The sequence below is a fragment of the Pectinophora gossypiella genome, chromosome 29 (assembly GCF_024362695.1).
Source record: "Pectinophora gossypiella chromosome 29, ilPecGoss1.1, whole genome shotgun sequence".
Taxonomy (NCBI): Eukaryota; Metazoa; Arthropoda; class Insecta; order Lepidoptera; family Gelechiidae; genus Pectinophora; species Pectinophora gossypiella.
This window is the reverse complement of record NC_065432.1, coordinates 4784145-4804872: the sequence shown is the minus strand read 5'-3', so window position 1 is coordinate 4804872 and position 20728 is coordinate 4784145. Positions and strand designations below refer to the sequence as shown.

General features: G+C 39.8%; 2 protein-coding genes across 2 annotated transcripts in view; one reads left to right on the top strand and one right to left on the bottom strand.

The window, feature by feature from the left end:
* The window catches only part of LOC126379460 (regulator of G-protein signaling 7), a 187503-nt gene extending 176503 nt beyond the window's left edge, over positions 1-11000 (top strand). Inside the window, exon 17 of the transcript XR_007568340.1 lies at positions 10851-11000. The gene's annotated coding sequence lies outside the window, so the exon portion shown is untranslated. The remainder of the gene's footprint in view (positions 1-10850) is intronic.
* Positions 11001-18071: 7071 nt separating this feature from the next.
* Positions 18072-20413, bottom strand: LOC126379691 (uncharacterized). Its single transcript, XM_050028511.1, has 2 exons — positions 20341-20413; positions 18072-19753 (listed from the first exon to the last, which is right to left on the bottom strand). Exon 2 carries the CDS (start codon positions 19725-19727, stop codon positions 18072-18074), a length of 1656 nt encoding a protein of 551 aa, XP_049884468.1. The 5' UTR covers positions 19728-19753; positions 20341-20413.
* Positions 20414-20728: the final 315 nt, after the last annotated feature.

The window sequence follows — 20728 nt, the reverse complement described above, 5'->3', positions numbered from 1 at the left end:
GATACGACACGATTCATTTATAACAAACATTTTAGAAGGAAAAATTGAAGGGAAGAGAGGAAGGGGTAGACCTACGATAACATTTATGAAACAAATAAAAGAGAAGGTGCAGGTCGTGTCGTATCGGGAGGTGAAGGTTTTGGCGGGAAGAAGAGAGGAATGGCGATTACTCCACCGACAAGAGCGCAGCTCTTAAATAGAGAGAGAAGTACATATTAGTACTCGTGACCGTACCTAATGTTGGTATTACATACATCCTCTGTACTTTAAAAATATTACTGGTATACTTTCTGATACAAGTGTCTTCTCTCGTTATTTTCATGCCGCCAATCCGTTTAATTATTAACAATGTCAATAATGTGCCTGCCTGCTGTGAAAAAGGTTCTGGGTTCGAACCTCGGTTTGGAAACATTTGTTACACAGGCGCAATATTATTATCTTGTAGAACTTTAAACGAATTTGTCTGTCTGTGTGTGCTTTTGGTAGGAATTCCATATTAACACCATCGGTATAAGCACAGTCAAAAAATACCATTTGCATCATGTTATTTTTGAGGATATTGTCAGAGCATCGATCGAACCCGGGACCTCCGGATCGCGAACCCAACGCTCTGACCACAGAACCACGGAAGCTGATATTCAACTTAATGGTCTTTGGCCTAGCCCACCGGGAATATGAGTACTTCTGAGTACCTTGCTCACTTGAAAGGCAGAAGCCACTTTTGTCCAGCAATACGACAAACATAGACCAACATTTCACTCTTACCAAACATCCGGAAACATAATATAAAACCTCTTTGCAATCCTACCTGCTGCAAACGCAAAAAAATATTGGTTCTTAGAAGGCATGCCGGCGGTACAAAGCCGGTTCCCTGGTCTCATAATGACGCGACGGCGAAAAAAATAAACCTGTCAAAAAAGGCGGGAGCGCTCAGCTGATTTTCGACTGCCATTTTTATTTTTAAGGCGCCCTGTATTGTGAATTATTGGGAATTTGTGCTTTCTATCGTTTTGTTTGGATTTTTCAGAATATTTCTATATAGGTGTCCTTCAGAACCCGGTTTGAATGTCAAATTGCTCTATGTACTTTAACACTTCGATTTGTGCGGTTGTGTTGTTGTGGATGTAAGATTGGGAAGACTTTTGACGTCTTTAGATGAATATAATGTACTTTATGACTGTATATAACAGACGATCAGCGCATCGCCCACTTCACTTTTTTAACTTAATGTAACTTTGAATGAATATATTGAATATAAATATATTAAATATACATTTTTGACACAAAACTGGTTTCTCTAGATGCTAGGTTTCCTGGCACGTGTAAATATATACAGGGTAATCGTCGACCACGCCAAAGAATCAGTCCTAATGTGTTTGTTATTACTTCTATGGGTTATTTCGTCTGCCTGATCTACGGAGGCTTAGATTTGTGTTTTAACAATTTATTTCACCGCTGTCCGCAAATTGAAGAGGGACTTTAAGACCTTTCTATGGAAAGCACTCCAAATAGTTCGAAACGACTTTTCTGGTAGTCAATTAGTCATAAAACGCTTCAGAGGATCTAGCTAGCCAAAGCTAACAGATCGCTTTTTAGGTTTATTATTTATTTATTACCTATTTAACAGGTTATTGTACACAGAATAGAATATAAATACAATGTAATGCAACGAACGGGTTGAATGTAGGTAGACGTTATTTCGAGTATGTTATGTACTTATGTAGTTTATAATAATAATAATAATAATAAGTCATTTATTTCAGGCATAAAAAACCCATATACAAAAATAAAAGATACAATAAAATAAAATTAAAATAAAATAAAATTATACAATAAAATGATATAAAATATGAAAAAGCCATAATAATGTATAATATCTTCTATCGTATATTCTTCCATAATAATGTATATATCTTCTTTATGCCATTATAATGTATAATATCTTCTATCGTGTGGGTTGTGAGGTAGTTTACCAACCTCATCACCCCGGTGTCAGGGTTATTATTGTGCCGCCAAAGGCCCCTGACATGACTCGTGTAACGATTACTCACTTACATGAGTAAGTAGTAACCGGGACCAACCGCTTAGCGTGCCTTCCCAAGCAAGGATAATGTTACTTTCGGACAATCAGGTGATCAGCCTGTAATGTTCTAAACATACTACGGATCACAAAGTGATTTTTGTGATATGTCCTCACCAGGATTCGAACCTGGGACCTCCGGATCGGGAGCCCCACAGGCCGTTCACAGAGGCAGGTGGTTATACTTCCTTAGATGGTTTCATAACACGCACTCTGTGAAGATTTACCACAGATCTAACGCGAAAATAAATTATAGTTCAGTCGAATATCCGGTTCAATAGCCTTACCGAATAATAATCGATAATCGATTAAATCACTATCCTTCGCATCTCTAGTTTAGTGCGTTAGTTTAAAATAATACCTATTCACGCAGCAACCCAGCTTACCCAGCCTAGAAATTTTAAAGAAAAAGAATATAAGTTATTTAAACATACCTAACTGTTTTTACCTGTTTCGCCCAACAAAAACCCGAGACGCATCGCTTTTGAGAATCGTCGCATAATAAAATACCTCGTCGGACCCGTTCCAAGTTCCAAACAGCTGATTGGCGCCAAAACCTGTGACAGCCGCATCACAATAAAAAGCTGTTTTATAATTGTTCATTATTGTTATATCTCGTTTAAAATACTAAAACGTATTTAAAACGTCGAGTTTTAGACGACAATGTGTGTTAATAGTATTTTATGCAACAGTTGTATAAGAAGGGTCAAAAAATGCGAGTGGCGTGAGTTGCGATGTGAGCCTTGGCGAACATCGCAATAAGAGACGCCACGAGCATTTTTTGACCTAGTTATACAACGTTGCATACAATACTTTTTCTACGACGACGTAATTTTAAACGAAACACAAAAATTTTCCAATTTATTTTCCAACGCGCGGGAAAATGGCGGCAAATGTATACTTTTTTTTATAGTATATCTATGGCACCAAACAAAGTAAAGGTGCCAGTTTCCAGGTCAAAAAAAAAAAAAAACAACAATGCTTTTTTGGCGACATTATAGTACAGTTACACTTTGTAAACAATGCTTTTATAGACCATAGAGCGTACACTTTTTCAAAGAGTTTAATTATGTATGTACTTATATTAGACTTTTTGGTTATTTAAATGCCAGATTAAAGTAGAGGAGTAGAAAAAAGTACATTGTTGTAGTATTTACAAGGTTTTTTACGGGATAAATTTCACATGCGGTCAGCTGATTTCGGCGGGACCGCCATATTGATTCGTTCGAAAACTGGTTCCGTTGCTATGCGTAATTTCATTCTGTCGCTTATGGTATGGGTGTGCGAATATGTAAACATTCGTTTGTGTATCGCATGCGATAATGTTTTAATACTGTTTTGTACGGAAAACTTGTTTTAACTACATTGTGTCTAGAATTAAAATTCTAATTGGATACATTTTTAAACATAGGACTGAATAAAATGTGCCTTGAAAAGGTACTTTAAATACCAACTTTAAAAAGTAAACTATTGGGGCTTGAATACAGGACATGACATAGTAACTATACTATAATCTGTGGTAGAGTACGCGTCATGACAGAAGCCCTGCGGATTTTAATGGAACTAATTGATAAGTCATAGTAAGCTGGCTTTTTGTGGAAATATTATGTATTTATTATGTATGTCGTTTCCATATCTCGGGCCTATGGAGTCCCGGACTTTTGGATGGCGTGCATGGGGCCGAAGCCAACACGTAGAGGCCCCTTTAGACAGTTTAATCAAAATATGGTGTGACACCAACCGGCGATTATCCATGTATGCACTATGGGAGTGCACCCAAAGACAATCCCCGGTTCGTGTAGGACTATTGCAGATTATGGGAACAAAGGGAATAATTATTAATGTAATTCTATGCAGTGCCGTGGCCGCGGGCGGGGTATCTTAAGTGGCGCGGGCTCTACCTAGAGATAGTTATGTAACATTTCTGATCGTGTTCAGATTGGATTCCTTAGTAATCTTGAATCCTGACGATACTTTAAGACCCTGCCAGCGTGGTGACGTTTATCTTTCAGCGCCTATCGTTCCCGTCAACGGCCCACTCGAGTCACTTTCTCTCAAAGACAAAGATCCTTGAGACAAATGTCTCGTCCGCTTTAGGACTCTGGGTCTTTTATCCGGGTGAGAGTCCTCAACGTTCCCCATTTGGGCGGTCAAGTAGTCAATGTAATCTGAAGCAAATCTACAATATTCCGAGACAATTTCTTTACGCATTTCTACTAACAAGAAATAGTAGGTATGCCAAAACCCTTAGACATTGTTCAGAAGGTGCGATTTACTCGCGTTTTCATACCACAGAGGAATTTGATTACTTTATAGATTCCTACATGCTTAGAGATGTGCGTCTGTGTCCGTACAGTGTTAAGTACTCTGTGGTGTGACAACGTGTGTAAATCGCGTCATCTGGACAAGGACTTAATCTCGTTCGGTCATACCCAGAAGGGCAATATTTTTTTTTATTTTCAAAACTGTTTGTTCGACATCACGGTTAATCGATCGACGAGCGTTCCAAAACAGGTAGAGAATTGAAAAAAGCAATAATTTATAAAATTATGTCGTAAAATGCGAATCAGCAGATGAATATTATTGTACACCTGCATAAACTCACGTTCGTAATCCCTAATAGGGTGGGCAGAGCGACAAGTGATTAGAAGATAATTGGGTAGTTTCCATTTAGTCAAATCAGTTACTTTACGGCCGGTCGACGGCCTCCGTGGTCCAGTGGTGGAGCGTTGGACTCATGATCCGAAGGCCCCGGGTTCAAATCACCCGATTGTCCGAAAGTAAGACGATCCGTGCTTCGGAAGGCACGTTAAGCCATTGGTCGCGGTTAATATTTACTGATTTCGTGAGTAATCGATCCTGTCACACTTCTCTTGCTTCCTCCACATTCATCAATCGATTCATACACGCACGCCGGTTCAGAGTAGATCGTACTGAACCTTTTCTAAGGACATCTCCAACTTTAAGACATCTAAAATTGTTTAAAACTTTCAAAAGTAATTGGTTTCTATACTGCTTGTCCTGGGTGGCCCCGTTGAAAGCTTTCACGCTTGACAGCACCTTATCAATGGCAACCAAGGCTATTAGTGGAGATAATCCAATACTGTCGCTCCCTTGCAAGACAAGATGTTTGGCAGTAAAGAGTAATAATATTAATACTTATGTTTTCTATCTCATTATTTTAACGCGTCTTATTATATTTTTTTTTTGGACGTGACTTATTGTAGATTTGCCGCAGATGGCATTAACTACTTGGCCAGAGAATAAGGAGCGCTGAAGGCTCTCAACGACGTTTAAGACAACAGGCCTGAGGGTGCCCAGTTGGGCGCGAACCGCGGCTCAGGGCGTCGTCTGAGAGGAAAAATATTTGAAAGAATTAATCGACGGTCGATAGCGCTAAGCGCTGATTGAGGGAAAACGTCGACCACGCCGGCGGGGTCGATATCGGGGTCCTGAAGTGTTTGGTGTGAACCGGGTGAGAGCCATCAGCGCTCAGCATTTGTTCGGATAAGTAATTAATGCCATATGCGGTGGCAAATCTACTAAGTAAAAAAAACAATAAAACCTTTGGATAGTTTTAAAATCGTTGTTAAATAGAAACTTTGTAAAAAAAGGTTACTGCATGATAGTGGCTACTAAGAAGACAGGTATGCTTGAGAACAATCGCTTGGGAACCAGTAGTAGGCAGCCAAATTAGTGAAATTTTATTACAACATATTTCTAAATAACTTTACCTCATTTACTCTACCTATAACGGCCTCCGTGGTCCAGTGGTTGAGCGTTGGGCTCACGATCCGGAGGCCCCTGGATCGAATCCCGTTGGGGACATATCACAAAAATCGCTTTGTGATCCCTAGTTTGGTTAGGACATTACAGGCTGATCACCTGATTGTCCGAAAGTAAGATGATCCGTGCTTCAGAAGGCACGTTAAGCCGTTGGTCCCGGTTACTACTTACTGATGTAAGCATGTAGTCGCTACATGAGCCGTGTCAGGGGCCTCTGGCGGCTCAGTAATAACCCTGACACCAGGTTTGTTGAGGTTGGTATTCCACCTTACAACCCACACGATAAAAAGAAGACTACCTATAGCACTCTACCTATAGTATCTACTTTACCTATTTCTTGCAGCTACTTTATCTCAGCTATACAGGTAGAAAAAGCTGCAACAGTTTTAGGCGCATAAGAAATGACGTTTCAAATTGTAACTATTTTACCATCCGAATAAAGGTATGTTTGACTTTGTAACAAATAATCATGACTTAAGATGGCTCAGATAAATAAAATTATTCTCATCAAACTTTTAAATAAACGGCCTATCATCATCACCAGCCCATTAACGTCCCCACTGCTGGGGCACGGGCCTTCCCTATGGATGGATAGGGAGATCGGGCCTTAAACCACCACGCGGGCCCAGTGCGGATTGATGGTTATTAACGACTGCTAATGCAGCCGGGACCAACGGCTTAACGTGCCTATCGAAGCACGGAGGAGCTCGAGATGAAAACCTTTTTTTGTGGTCACCCATCCTATGACCGGCCTTTGCGAAAGTTGCTTAACTACAACAATCGCAGACCGAGCGCGTTTACCGCTGCGCCACAGAGCTCCTCATAGAACCCCTCAATCAATTGGAGTGGGTATGGAGCATACTCCATCACGCTGCTCCACAGCTGCGGGTTGGTGTAGATGTTTGGGCTCGGCCTAGTAAAAAAAAATAACTTTCAGATTATAAATCTTTCTAGTCATCCTAAAACTACAGACCCTAACGGGGCAATACAATAAACAAAACTAAACTTGAACCGAACCCAAATGCTTCGTTCGGCAGGTAGGCAGTTTATAGGTATATTGCACTACTGGCGGTTATTTGTGTAACAATAGACTTAAAAGTAATTATAAAAAGACTTTGGAAAGTGGGCAAAAACTTTATTTATCACATGTGTTGTTTTCAGAGATTTAAGAAGAAATATTTACCTTATAGGGTCTTAGAAAAGAAGTGAACAAGACAAAAGATTAAAAAAAATAACAATCTTTACAGCACCTTAACAATCAACGGTCTCCGTGGTTCAGTGATTGAGCTTTCGGCTCACGATCCGGAGGTCCCGGGTTCAAATCCCGGTGGAGACATATCACGAAAATCACTTTCTGATCCCCAGTTTGGTTAGGACATTACAGGCTGATCACCTGATTGTCCGAAAGTAAGATGATCCGTGCTTCGGAAGGCACGTTAAGCCGTTGGTCCCTGTTACTACTCAGAAGTCAGAAATTAGAATCATTTATTCAACGTAATTATCATGGATAAACTTGTTGAAGGTCAATGTAACATTTTAGAATTTACGTCATTTCGCAAGGTGTTATGGCTGAGGAGAAGATATGACAAGAAACTGCAACAGCAACACATCTTTTAAAAACCAATGAGGATATACATTACAAGTTATTTAATAACTAGAGGAACACATTCAATACCAGACATTTTTATCATTTAGGTAGTCATTAATCTTATAATAAGCTTACTGATGCAAGTTAGTAATAGTTACATGAGCCATGTCAGGGGCCTTTGGCGGCTCAATATTAACCCTGACACCAGGGTTGATGGGGTTGGTAATCCACCTCACAACCCACACGATAGAAGAAGAAGATCAAGTCACTGTGGACCTGTGTGTAACCGGCTTGCCTCTCAAACGGGGGGCGCTGATTCGAACCCCGGTACTAGACTAGCCACACCACATGAAAGGATGCGGCGTGGCCCCATCGCGGTGGGAGATATTGGCCCCGATTCCTGCAGACACCGCCTAATTTTATTTTAAGTTATCCGTCATTTTCATATCCGTCGAAAAGGAAAGGGACGAATAATTCACAGCTCTTCATTTTAGGAAGAATGAGTAAATGAATGAATAACCCGGGCGAATCAAAAGGTACGTCGCTGGTATGCAATCCGTTTGACGTGCTGTCTACTTACCTGTGTCGGGTTATTGACTGATGTAAAATTTTTAGACGGTTGTTTTAGATTTGTCCTTAAAATTGACGTGTGTTCCATAAATTTTATGCTAGTCGATTACCCGTCCTTTTCCTTTTCGGCGGATAAGAAAATGACAGATATAACTTAAAATAAAATTAGATGGTATTTACAGGAATTAGCACCACTGGCCCAGGATCGGCCGCAATGGAGGCATACTGTGAACACCAAGGTGTATGGCTTTGAACAGAAACGTCGGGAAGAGCTTGATTTGAAACGCGACGAGCTGAAGGCCCGACCACCTGCGGCCATAACATATAATTATATTGGAGGTGTGCTGACGTGCAGTGAATGTGGCCGTACATTCACTGTTAAGATCGGTTACGTCAGCCATATGAGAGCGCATCTTAGGCGTTCCTAGATTGGAGACTTGTCGCCATGGCCGAATACGGCTGGAAGGATATATATATACCAGACTAGCACCAACAAGTTATTAATTTATCTTTAGTGTAATTATCACTGCCACAGTTGGCTCGACCATCACCGACGGCGATACGGCTCACCACCTATCACGCTGGTCTAACAGAATGCTGGGGTACTTAGTTCATCTTGCGATAGATGCACCTCGAGCTACTCCAATTGGGAATTATAATTGTGAATAATTTCAAAGGGATGAGCAAAGTCCACCTTTATTTTGAAGTATGCTTCTGACGTTATTTTATTTTTTTGAATAATTAAATACCCAATAAGACAAGATGAATTTATTAAAAACATCATAGAAGGGAAGCTAGAAGGAAAGAGAGGAAGGGGAAGACCAAGAAGAGCTTACATGGAACAGATTAAAGAAAAGGTTAACGTCGTGTCTTATAGGGAAGTCAAGGAATTGGCCTTTGATAGACTGGAATGGAAAATGCTACACCGACAAGAGCGTGGCTGTTAAATTGATGATGATTTTTTTTGTTCTGGTTTTCCCCGAAGGGTAAGGCAAAGGGAACTATGCCCATACAGCCATGTCTGACGTATTTTTTTTCTTGATGATTAATGAAATGATGAAAGGTGATGATGATGAAACCTAAGCCCCCACCCTCGGAGTAGACTCCTACTCCGAACCCCAAACGAATTAACTCAAAAGTCTTTTAAACAAAACTTTCGAGTTATGAAGCGGCTTGTTGGCACGAAGCGAAAATAGGCAGATACACTTTGTTTATTGAATACTCCGATATAATAACACTCGCGAATGTCTTCCGACTAACTTAATGCGATCATTAACCACAAAACACCTCTTCGTATTAATTATTTAGATTACTCAATGAAGAAAGCAACTGTCCCGTTCCCGTTTCCCGCCGAAAAGCCATGATGATGATGATATACCCAATACAATATAGGTAATCAGCGCCATCTATATGCCATATTTTAGGAACGTGGCCTCGAAAGTCCCTCATTGATTTGATAATACACCCCCGCACAGATTTAACATGCTGAACGCATATCACAGGTGTAAGTTGGTTACGTAATTCGAAAAAAGAACGAGACAGCAATATTACATCACTTACATTAAAAGTTGAGGTTATAATTCCTTATACGTCACCCGTTTTATTAAAACAAAAAACTTAAATATTCTTAGGTGCCTTCCAAAGCGCGATAGCTTGAATTTTTACCGACTTCAAAAAGGAGGTTCTCAATTCGACCGTATATATTTTTTTATGTTTGTTCGGGGATAACTTCGTCGTTTATGAACCGATTTTGATAATTATTTTTTTGTTCGAAAGGAGATATTCCCAAGGTGGTCCCATGTCAAGGAAGTCAGGGTCTGATCGATTTCTCTGGTCTGGGCAGACCAGAGAAATCGAGGGGAAGTTTCAAAAATCGTAGGGGCAGCTAGTGCGTTTGTAAGGTCAAATTGATCGAATCGGTCTCTAGGCCCCGGGAAAGCTTCCAGACCTTCCGAAACTGGTCAGCATCAGGGAAGTTTTCAGGCAATCCGATCAGGCAAGTGCGCAATGCAAACAAATGTCAAATAGCAATATTGCTTTCTTAGATGAATTGCTTCGATGTAGCGTTTTTAACCCGCCGTATTGGGCTGGTTTTCCCGTCGCGGGTTGGAAGGTCAGACAGGCAGTCGCTGTAAAAAACCGGACCTGTCAAATCGTCAGGTTAGGTAAGCGGACACTGTGATAAACGGGATATTGCTGGGGGGATGATGATCAATAGGAATTTCACACAAAATTCACATGCCCTCGATGTATTGTAACCTTTTTAAAGACGTTTTTTACACAAGAGCCTATAAATAAATCAAGATTTGGAAAAGACCGCAAGACACAGGTTAGAGGCAACTTGGAAGAATAAACACAAAAAGCGACGTGCCCGGGGAATGTTCCCAAAAAAAAAAATATTCTTTTTTTTTAACGTTATGTAAAAAAAAAATTTCCTAACCTCCAGGCAGATAAGACTAGAGTAAAAGAAATGGTTGAAGGTTTTGGCGGGAAGAAGAGAGGAATGGCGATTACTTCACAGACAAGAGCGCAGCTCTTAAATACTCCTCTTAAAATCTCCACAAAGTAATATTTGCGATATGTCCCCACCGGGAATCGAACCCGGGACCTCCGGATCGTGAACCCAGCGCTCAACCACCGGCTATTAAAGAGTTTTTACAACGGTAACATTGCCACTTTGGGAACATTTCACGGAACAGCGCATTACTAAATACAATAGTTATTACCTATTGCGTACAGGTAGGTGGCATTGTGTTTTTTTTAAACCGTGTGGGGATAGACCGAGAAGGACTTACGATGATCAAATTGGAGATGTCCTTAGAAAAGGTTCAATACGATCTACTCTGAACCGGCGTGCGTGTATGAAGCGATTGATGAATGTGGAGGAAGCAAGAGAAGTGTGTCAGGATCGAAGCAAATGGAATTCTATAGTCTCTGCTTACCCCGGTGGGAAATAGGCGTGAGTTTATGTATGTATGTATGTGTGGGGGTATAATAGGCCAGAATTAAAAAAAAATAAGCAAAATGGAGGATTATTATCCCCTCACTCCTTTTCAATATCCTCCATAATCCCAATACTCCCGCTTACCTAAAAGAGCGTTTTAGTTTGAGGACAGAAGTTCACGAACGGCTGCCTCGATCGTGCACTAGGATGCTATTGGTAGCTCCACCCCGATACCGACCCCGCCGGCGTGGTCGACGATTTCCCTCATTCAGCGCTTATCGCTATCGACCCACTAGGGTCGATTAATTCTTTCAAATATTTTTCCTCTCAGACGACGCCCTGAGCCGAGGTTCGCGCCCAACTGGGCACCCTCAGGCCTGTTGTCTTAAACGTTGTACCGGGTGAGAGCCTTCAGCGCTCCCCATTTGTCCGGCCAAGTAGTTAATACCATCTGCGGCAAATCTACAATAAGTCAAAAAAAAAAAAAAAAATTGGTAGCTCCCACCCACCGAACTGATTACTACGGCCAGTCTTTTACTGTGCAAGCTGTGCGTTTATGGAACTCCTTACCTGCTTCCATCAGAGTCGCTAACTCTCTTCAGAGCTTCAAGAACCAGTTGCGAGCTCATTTTGAATCCTTATGTGGATATTTTTAGGATATTACTATTATGTATGATGTATTTTATTTATTTCAATGCTTGTCTTGTATCAAATCAAATCAAATCAAATATACTTTATTGCACACAACATACAAAACAGATTCACACAGATGAAGATAGATACAGATTAGATAGATTGTATATGTGTGTATAGTCTATTATTATTTATTATTATAGTTTTCTCAGATTATGGTTAGGTATATTTTTAGTATGTATGGATTACATTATATTGAGTATTTATTAATATATGTACGTATAGTATAGAGTATTTATTATATTAACTTTAGTTTTACTTTTAGGTATTTATTTATTTTTATTTTATTTTTATTTTTTTGTTGCACCATCCCGCATCCAAGTTATGTTTGTGACCTTTTGTTGGTTGCCTGGAAGAAATCGCTCTAGAGCAATAAGGCCGCCCAAATTGTACTGTATTCATGTGTTTTGTCTGATTGTTGAATTTTTAGTTCTGTGCAATAAAGTATATTTGATTTGATTTGATTATTTTATTTTCGGACGATCGGGAGATCTAGTGGGTTAAAAAGGCCACATCGAAACATTTTCGGAGGTATGTGACCTAACCTGTGTTGGGATGTGTCTACACTCAGCGGGATCCCCTGTCTGTGAACTATGTATCAGGTACAAATTGAAGCTGTGAGAGAAAAAGTCCGCTGACTGGAGGTTTCATTGCAGCTTGATTGTAGCTGAAGTAAGGACGGCAGAAGTATTTTTTTTGTTTTGTTGAACAGAATAAATACAGATCTAAAAGTTAATACCAATTTATACTTCATCAGACTTAACTTTGGTAAATATCCCGCTGGCTGGAGGTCGGTTAGAAAACTTTGTATTTCCGTTTTTTTAACGGAACAAATTCGGTTTTCAGCATAATTCAGTAGAACAAATCCAGATCTAATTCTCTGCATCACTCTTATGTCTCCCAGACAGGGGATCCCGCTGAGTGTAGACACATTGTGTTGGGCTGGTTTTCCCTACGCGGTTTGGAAGGTCAGACAGGCAGTCGCTTCCGTAAAAAACCGGACCTGTCAAATCTTCAGGTTAAATACAAATTCAAATTCAAAAATATCTTTATTCAGTAGGTAACATAGTTACACTTCGTCAATTTTACATAACGAACGTCTCATCCGCCTAAAACTACTGCAGCTTCTCACAACCTTTAGGTAAGCGTTAGGTAAACGGACCCTGTGAAAAACGGAATAATGCTAGGGGGATGATGATTTTAGCCTAGATTGGGATTACAAAGTGATTCCTGTGTTAAATCCCCACCGGGATTCGAACCCAGGACCTCCGGATAGAATTTCATCACCAGCCCATTAACGTCCCCACTGCTGGGGCACGGGCCTTCCCTATGGATGGATAGGGAGATCGGGCCTTCAACCACCACGCGGGCCCAGTGCGGATTGGTGGTTATTAACGACTGCTAATGCAGCCGGGACCAACGGCTTAACGTGCCTTCCGAAGCACGGAGGAGCTCGATGAGAAAACTTTTTTTTTGTGGTCACCCATCCTATGACCGGCCTTTGCGGAAGTTGCTTAACTTTAACAATCGCAGACCGGGCGCGTTTACCGCTGCGCCTGAAATGGCAAATGGATAGAATTTATTTCCGCCTAAATACGCTGAAGAATCCCAACAATTCGCCATGTAATACATTTTTGTCGACAAATTCCCAAGAGACGTTTTTTCTTTTTTTTCCGAATGTACTCGTGAGTACAAGCTAATAACACGGCTAAATTATAAAGGAGCAATCACCCATTACGTCCGTTTCATTCATTCATTCGATTTTTTCAAATAAAGACTGGATAAACGGAAAAGGGCTTCTTCGAAATCGCACGCGATCATAAAGCGCCGACTTTACAGATACAATATATAACCAGTATGATAGCTTAAGTGATTTTATTGCCGTGAATGAGGGACTTTCCAGGCTACGTTCCTGAAAAAAATATAGATGGCGCTGTAAAAATGTAACCTTATAATTTCATGGATAACAGACATATGCATCTTTTATCTTTATTTTTGGATATATTAACTATATTCACTTTTGTTTATTTAACATTTAACTATATTATGATTAAATGTTAAATAAACAAAAGCTAATCCCTAAAATAATCTGATTAAAATAAATTAGTAACTATGAGCAAATACTTAGGTACCTAAAATTTATTGACTGTTAACATTTACTGAAATATTCTCCTGGATTACTGCATATCCAAATAAAAGTCGAATAGGTATTTTTTTATTTATTGATCACCATATTCTGATATTTGGCGACAATTTTTTACAAATTATAGACATTTTTTGTATAATCAGAATTCCGATCCTATATACAAATTCAAAAATATCTTTATTCAGTAGCTTACATAATTACACTTTGAATGACCAATTTTTACATAACGAACGTCTCATTCATCTAAAACTATTGCTGCTTCTGCAATCTGCCGGGGAAAAGAAGCTGCAAGAAAAACCTCGGCACAGGGCCCTAGACGTTCTTTAAAACAAAATATTTTGACTACGTAATATCAGTTCCAGACAGTCAATCCCGTGCATTCATATCTTCTAAATAACCACTAACCGGATACTAACAGGATAAGGGACACCGAGTAATCGGGTTGTCAGAATCGTATATTACGTCTTTTGGGCGCCGATTACGGTAACGGTGTTTGAGGTTAGGTTAGGTGATTAGTCTACCTACCTGACTGCATGTAAAATTGTTATCGTGCCGTCTGCGTTCCCAAACACAAACTTAATATAAGTGTAAGAGTACACAATACAATAATAAAGATTCCACGCAAATAAATAAATAAAAAAAAAACAGCAACAGCGCCTCATTTGTTTGATTCCTTTTTATTTATTTTTTGTTAGTAAGTAATTCGAGGCCGCAGGCGAGCGGTGTGGGATTTGGCGCCAAAACTCCAATGGAATGTCATTTCTGAGGTTAGAATATTGAAATTTTCTTTTAATCAGGGGCGTGTTCGTTTAACTCAGTTTCTAACTTGACAGATAGAATCCTATCCTATGATTGGCTAAAATGTCAATTAATTTACATTTTTTTTTTTTTTTTTTTTTTTTTTTGACGTGACTTATTGTAGATTTGCCGCAGATGGCATTAACTACTTGGCCGGACAAATGGGGAGCGCTGAAGGCTCTCACCCGGTACAACGTTTAAGACAACAGGCCTGAGGGTGCCCAGTTGGGCGCGAACCAATTAATTTACAGGAGCTGTCAGTTTTAACCAATAACAGGACAACTTTATAAAATATGTCAATACCACCGTCGCGTCGCCTTACTGTGAAAAACATTATAAAATAAGGAATAATACTACGTATATTGCATGGTATAAGAAAACTAGGGGGGTTAAAACCACTTCGAAGCAATTCATCTAAGAAAGCGATATTGCTATTTGACATTTCTTTGTATTGCGCACTTACTTTTATATGCGCAAATGTCTAATAGCAACATTGCTTTTTTAGATGAATTGCTTCGATGTGGCCATTTTAACCCCCCTGTTTTGTGATCTTTAATAAACATACATACATAAACTCACGCATATTTCCCACCGGGGTAAGCAGAGAATAAGGATACGTACATTAAATAAAAAGACAGCTTACATTCGGTTGCCAGAGCCTAAAAATATTGTTCGGCTTGCGCTGCATAATTAGGTATTTGCCTTTATAATTTTGCCAGGCACTATTTCCTTGGACAAATTCAAATTAAAGCTGTCTTTTTATTTAATGTACGTATAAGGCTACAACTAAAATATATAAATGAAGTAAATATATAGCAATTATAGGCACAACACGTTTTGGGTAACTCCGTATGCTTGACCTTAAACTAGGAGGCCACCAGCTAACCAAACGTCAGTATGGCTGGTCAAAAAAGAAAATCTTATTTCGAAATATATATCATATGTAGCAATTATCTAAACTATGTAGCAAATATAAGCAAATATGTAGCAATTCTTGAATCAACTCTCATTGGGCAACGGTTCAGACAACCAGCGATTCTGACGCTCACAAGTCCGGCAACTCTCCGCTCTCCACTAGCATCTGAGCTAGGTTTTCCTTCCCTTTCCGCTTTTGCATTTATATACATATTATATTATTTTATATTATAGTGCACCGGTACGAGGAAAAGTGGAACACCTAACATCTCATGCATTTGAACATAAAGCGAAAACCATCATCCAAGCGAAAGCCCACACATGAAGTTACATCAATACCAAATAAGAGACAATGATATTCGCAAGCAAATAATCATAAAAGCACGACAAAATCGCTAATTTCTCAAAAGAGGATCTTACGATCGATGGGTAGTCGGAAAATGATTTGAAGGTAGTGTCAAAGACCAATAAGACGGGGAAAGATGGCGCTGAATCATGTGACGGAAGATCTTCCAGTAATAGTAGTAAGAGTTACATACGTAGGTACATACGTAAATCGTAGGTATAGAAAGGCAACTCCTCTCCCCACCAGCGGCTGAGCTAGGTTTACCTCACCCCCTCGGTCTTACTTTAGTCTTCAATCGTATGGCGTCAGACGTCACACACACAGATGCGCGTGTACGATAACGTCGTAACAACAGATTATTTTTGTTATGTATATTTATGGAGATCCTTGGGGGAGGCCTATGCCCAGCAGTGGGCGTCGTACGGTCACGAGCATTAATATGTATACACTTTGGTACCATGTCGCATTAACTTATTTGACAAATTGAACTGTAAGTCTCACTAAATGTCAAATATGTTAGTGCGACAGAGTCCTAAAGTGGGTACATTATATTGCTCATGACTGTACGGCTGATGATGATGTTATTTATGTGTTTAACAAAACCTTTTTCCAATTGTGGATTTGTTAGAATTTATGCTAAACAGCCATGACAAAAGTATAGCGCCAGAACGGAAGTGGCATTCAAGATCTATAGATCCTTCGCCCATTGACAATTGTCAGTCAAGTGTTGCCATTGTGGAGTACAATACGTATGACCATACTATTACTTAGAAGTTATAAAGTTCGTCTTTTTTAGCTACTTACATGTTATTATGTCTTGTTATATATTAATAGGTGAATAACAATATATACAGGATGTTAGTGACATCGTAACGAAAACTTTAAGGGTAGATCCGGACGCGCGGTATTTTCCGTCGCAAAAGTATGGAACTGAAAAAAGCACAAATATTTTAATACATTTTCCGACAGTAATTCCACTTGATATCAACTCAGAGTCATGGTCTGAATCATCCCCCTCAGTATTTGTTACGATGTCACTAACACCCTATCTACTTGTATGTACTTGTACGGGGTGTAAGTGAAAGGCCCTGCGCAGACGACAGACTATCCGTGCGTGACGCACTTTTTAGTCTGTGAAAATATAACCTATGCAATTATATGCAGTAACGCGCCGGACTTTTTGCGCGTCGTGTGCGTTACTGCATATAATTGCATAGGTTATATTTTCACAGACTAAAAAGTGCGTCACGGATAGTCTGTCGTCTGCGCAGGGCCAAATCGTAACGAATACTGACAGGGATAATTCGGCTGATTATTCTGAGTTGTATATAAGTATAGAATTACTCCTAACAACTCAAACTACCGTGAACGCAAAAATATCGTAGAACATTTGGTCTTTATGAAAACATTCAGTTAGAATATTCTAGGATATTTTTGCGAAGCATTATAGGTGGTAAACTTAATTCTTTAAGTACATAATGGTGCTAATTCCTGTAAATACCATCTAATTTTATTTTAAGTTATATCTGTCATTTTCTTATCCGCCGAAAAGGAAAGGGACGGGTAATCGACAAGCATAAAATTTATGGAACACACGTCAATTTTAAGCACAAATCTAAACCAACCGTCTAAAAATTTTACATCCGTCAATAACCCGACAAAGTTAAGTAGACAGCACGTCAAACGGATTGCATACCAGCGACGTACCTTTTGATTCGCCCGGGTTATTCATTCATTCACTCATTCTTCCTAAAATTAAGAGCTGTGAATCATCCGTCCCTTTCCTTTTCGACGGATATGAAAATGACGGATATAACTTTAAATAAAATTAGGCGGTGTCTGCAGGAATCGGGGCCAATGTGATCCAAATATCAAGCAACAATAATTTTTATATAATGCTTCTGCTACTACATTGTATTTTTGAATAATTATATACCCGAGTAATGAGAAAATATGTAATTATTACGTTAAATTTGTAGAACGCCATCTACTTATATTGGTTTTAGTGAAAACAGCCTGGAAAGTCCCTTATTGAACAAAGTAGGTACTTTAATTTAATAAAAGATTAACAATATTCGGAATAAATATCTTCGAAACATAAACAAAAAGAAAGCAAGTTAATTATTCGTTGACATTTTGACACTTATAAAATAACAGCCAGCCATATTTAAATTTCCAAAAGACATTAGTGGCGCCATCTGTTGATCATTTGAAGTACTTCCTCGGGTCCATAGTAAGTGTGTACTTCTCGGATGTCGGCAAAATAGTCAAGCCCTTCATGTAGCCAAGCGCTTTGTAGATATTGGACTTTATAACGTGTTCCTCGTCACTTCTACTAGATGGCGCTGTCAGATTTTTCCTTAATTTTTTTAATCCTTGCTTCCCTTGTTTGGACATTTCGTAAATTTTCCTCAGTAGACCTTTTTTGATGTGTTTCAAACTGAACGAAGACTTTTTCTGCGTGGAATCTTTTCCAGACTTATTTGATGTAGTAACCCCGTATTTGCATGGTTTTTTGCGAGTAGGTTGAGGTCCCATTTTCCTGGCATCATTGGAGTTTACGGTGAACGTGCTTGCTGAGGAGTCAATACCATCATCTTCGCTAGAATCTTCTTCTTCTAGAGGTACATTAATATCTTGTTTAGGTCCACCCTTACTTGCAAACTCTGGGTAATCCATTCTTGGTCCGGGATTCCCAAATTTTTCTATAGCACTGTTGTCTTTTTCTAAATTGGGCGGTCTTCTCATTGGTGGTCTCCCCATTGGTGGATTTCTGAAACTGTTTGGTCTTAGGTCTTCTTTATCCGAGTCCTTTCCACCAGGCGGCCTTCTCTTGGGTTTGTTATTGAATTTATAACGATTGGGTGGCTTTTCGTTGTCAACATCAGACTTTCCATCTCGTGGTCTTTTTGGTTGATTTGTGAAATAACGATTAGGTTTCCTTTCTTTTGGAGAATTTTCGTTATCTCCATCGGATGCCTTTTCACGATCACGGTCGTTTCCAGGTTGTCTCCCCAGGGGTTGGTTCATGAAATTGTAACGATTAGGTGGCTTTCGGTGACCTGGGGGCTTTTCGTTATCGCCATCGGAGTCCTTTTCATGGTCACCGTCATTTCCAGGTTGTCTCCCAAGGGGTTGGTTCATGAAATTGTAACGATTAGGTGGCTTTCGTTGCTCCACGGCCTTATCGTTATCATCATCCGAGTCCTTCGGATGATCAGCGGGTCTATCCAGGGGTTGATGCATGAAGTTATTACGTTTAGGTGTTCTTTGCATGTCTGGTTTTCTTTGTCCTGGGAGCGCTTCGTTGTAACCATCAAAATCCTTTTGCAGTGGAGGTGTAAACGGCGGGTGTATGAATTTATTTCGCATAGGTTTCGGTGGAGGCGTTTCTTCAGATTCATCTTCAGGCGCCACGATGGAGTGACCTTTAGTCTGATCCAGGGCCAGTTCAGCTGCTGCCTCCTCTTCATATTCGCTATCAGCTTTAGACATCTTCGCTTCATCCACTTCTCTTCTTAAATTCTTATGTTTCCTTCCATGATGCCTCTTGTGTTTATGTCTGCGTCTTCCGTGATGTTTCCTGTGGTGGTGCTTCATGTTTTCCCTAGTCAATTCTGTGTCGTCTTCGTCATGTTCTTTTGATACTCTGTCTAAACTCCCCATATACTGTTCATATTTGTGTAAATTGTTCCTAATTTCTCTGTGTAAGTTCGGGTGCTTTCGCCTTCTGTGGTTTTGGGATGCGTGTTTGTGTTGTGTCTTGCCGTGTCTGTGCTTGTGTCTATGGTGGCTTCGCTTGTGCGGTCGATGGTGTCTGCTTCTTCTTGTATCCATCAATCTTCTTGCTCCTATGGCCATACCCTCTTCTGATCGACTGGTTGAAGCTGAAATAGATTTTGTAAATTAATTTCAATACATGTTATGTTCTGTTGTTGTTATGTCTGTTAGACCAACGTGGTAGTGTAGTCTATTGTAGTAGTAGTATAGAGTATAGTAAAAGCTGATGATTATATCCCAACTGAGGTCCTTTAAGGCAAGACTGACTTTAAGGAAAACCTTAACCTCTTTAAGAGGCAGTACGGTGTCGAGAACAACCTCATTTGATTAAAAAAAAGTAGACTGAGGTACATCCATCGCAAGATGAACTAAAAACTCACACCTCGCCGAGCTTTCTGTTAGACCAACGTGATAGATGAGTCGTATCGCCGTTTACAATGGTCGAGCCAACTGTGTTAGTGAAAACTTCACATATTAGAAAACTACACCCCGGACACTTCATACAAACATACCTCTTACACAGACGCTAACATTGACGTTATCGTACACGCGCATCTGTGTGTGTGACGTCTGACGCCTACACGGTCGAAGACTAAAGTAAGACCGAGGGGGTGAGGTAAACCTAGCTCAGCCGCTGGTGGGGAGAGGAGTTGCCTTTCTATACCTACGATTTACGTATGTATGTAACTCTTACTACTATTACTGGAAGATCTTCCGTCACATGACTCTTCGCCATCTTTTCCCGTCTTATTGGTCTTTGACACTACCTTCAAATCATTTTTCCGACTACCCGCAGTGTTATTTATCGATCGTAAGATCCTCTTTTGAGAAAGTAGAGATCTTGTCGTGCTTTTATGATTCTTTGCTTGCGGATATCGTTGGTCCTTATTTGGTATTGATGTAACTTCATGTATGTGCTTTCGCTTAGATGACGGTTTTCGCTTTATGTTCAAATGCATAGGAGATGTTAGGTGTTCCACTTTTCTTCGTACCGCTGCACTATAATATAAAAGAATATTATATGTACGGTCACGAGCATTAAAATATGTATACACTTTGGTACCATGTCACATTAACTTTTT

What these genes read in the sequence shown, in the direction of transcription:
- LOC126379691 (XM_050028511.1), bottom strand. Translation starts at nt 19,727, where the DNA reads ATGGCCATAGGAGCAAGAAGATTGATGGATACAAGAAGAAGCAGACAC.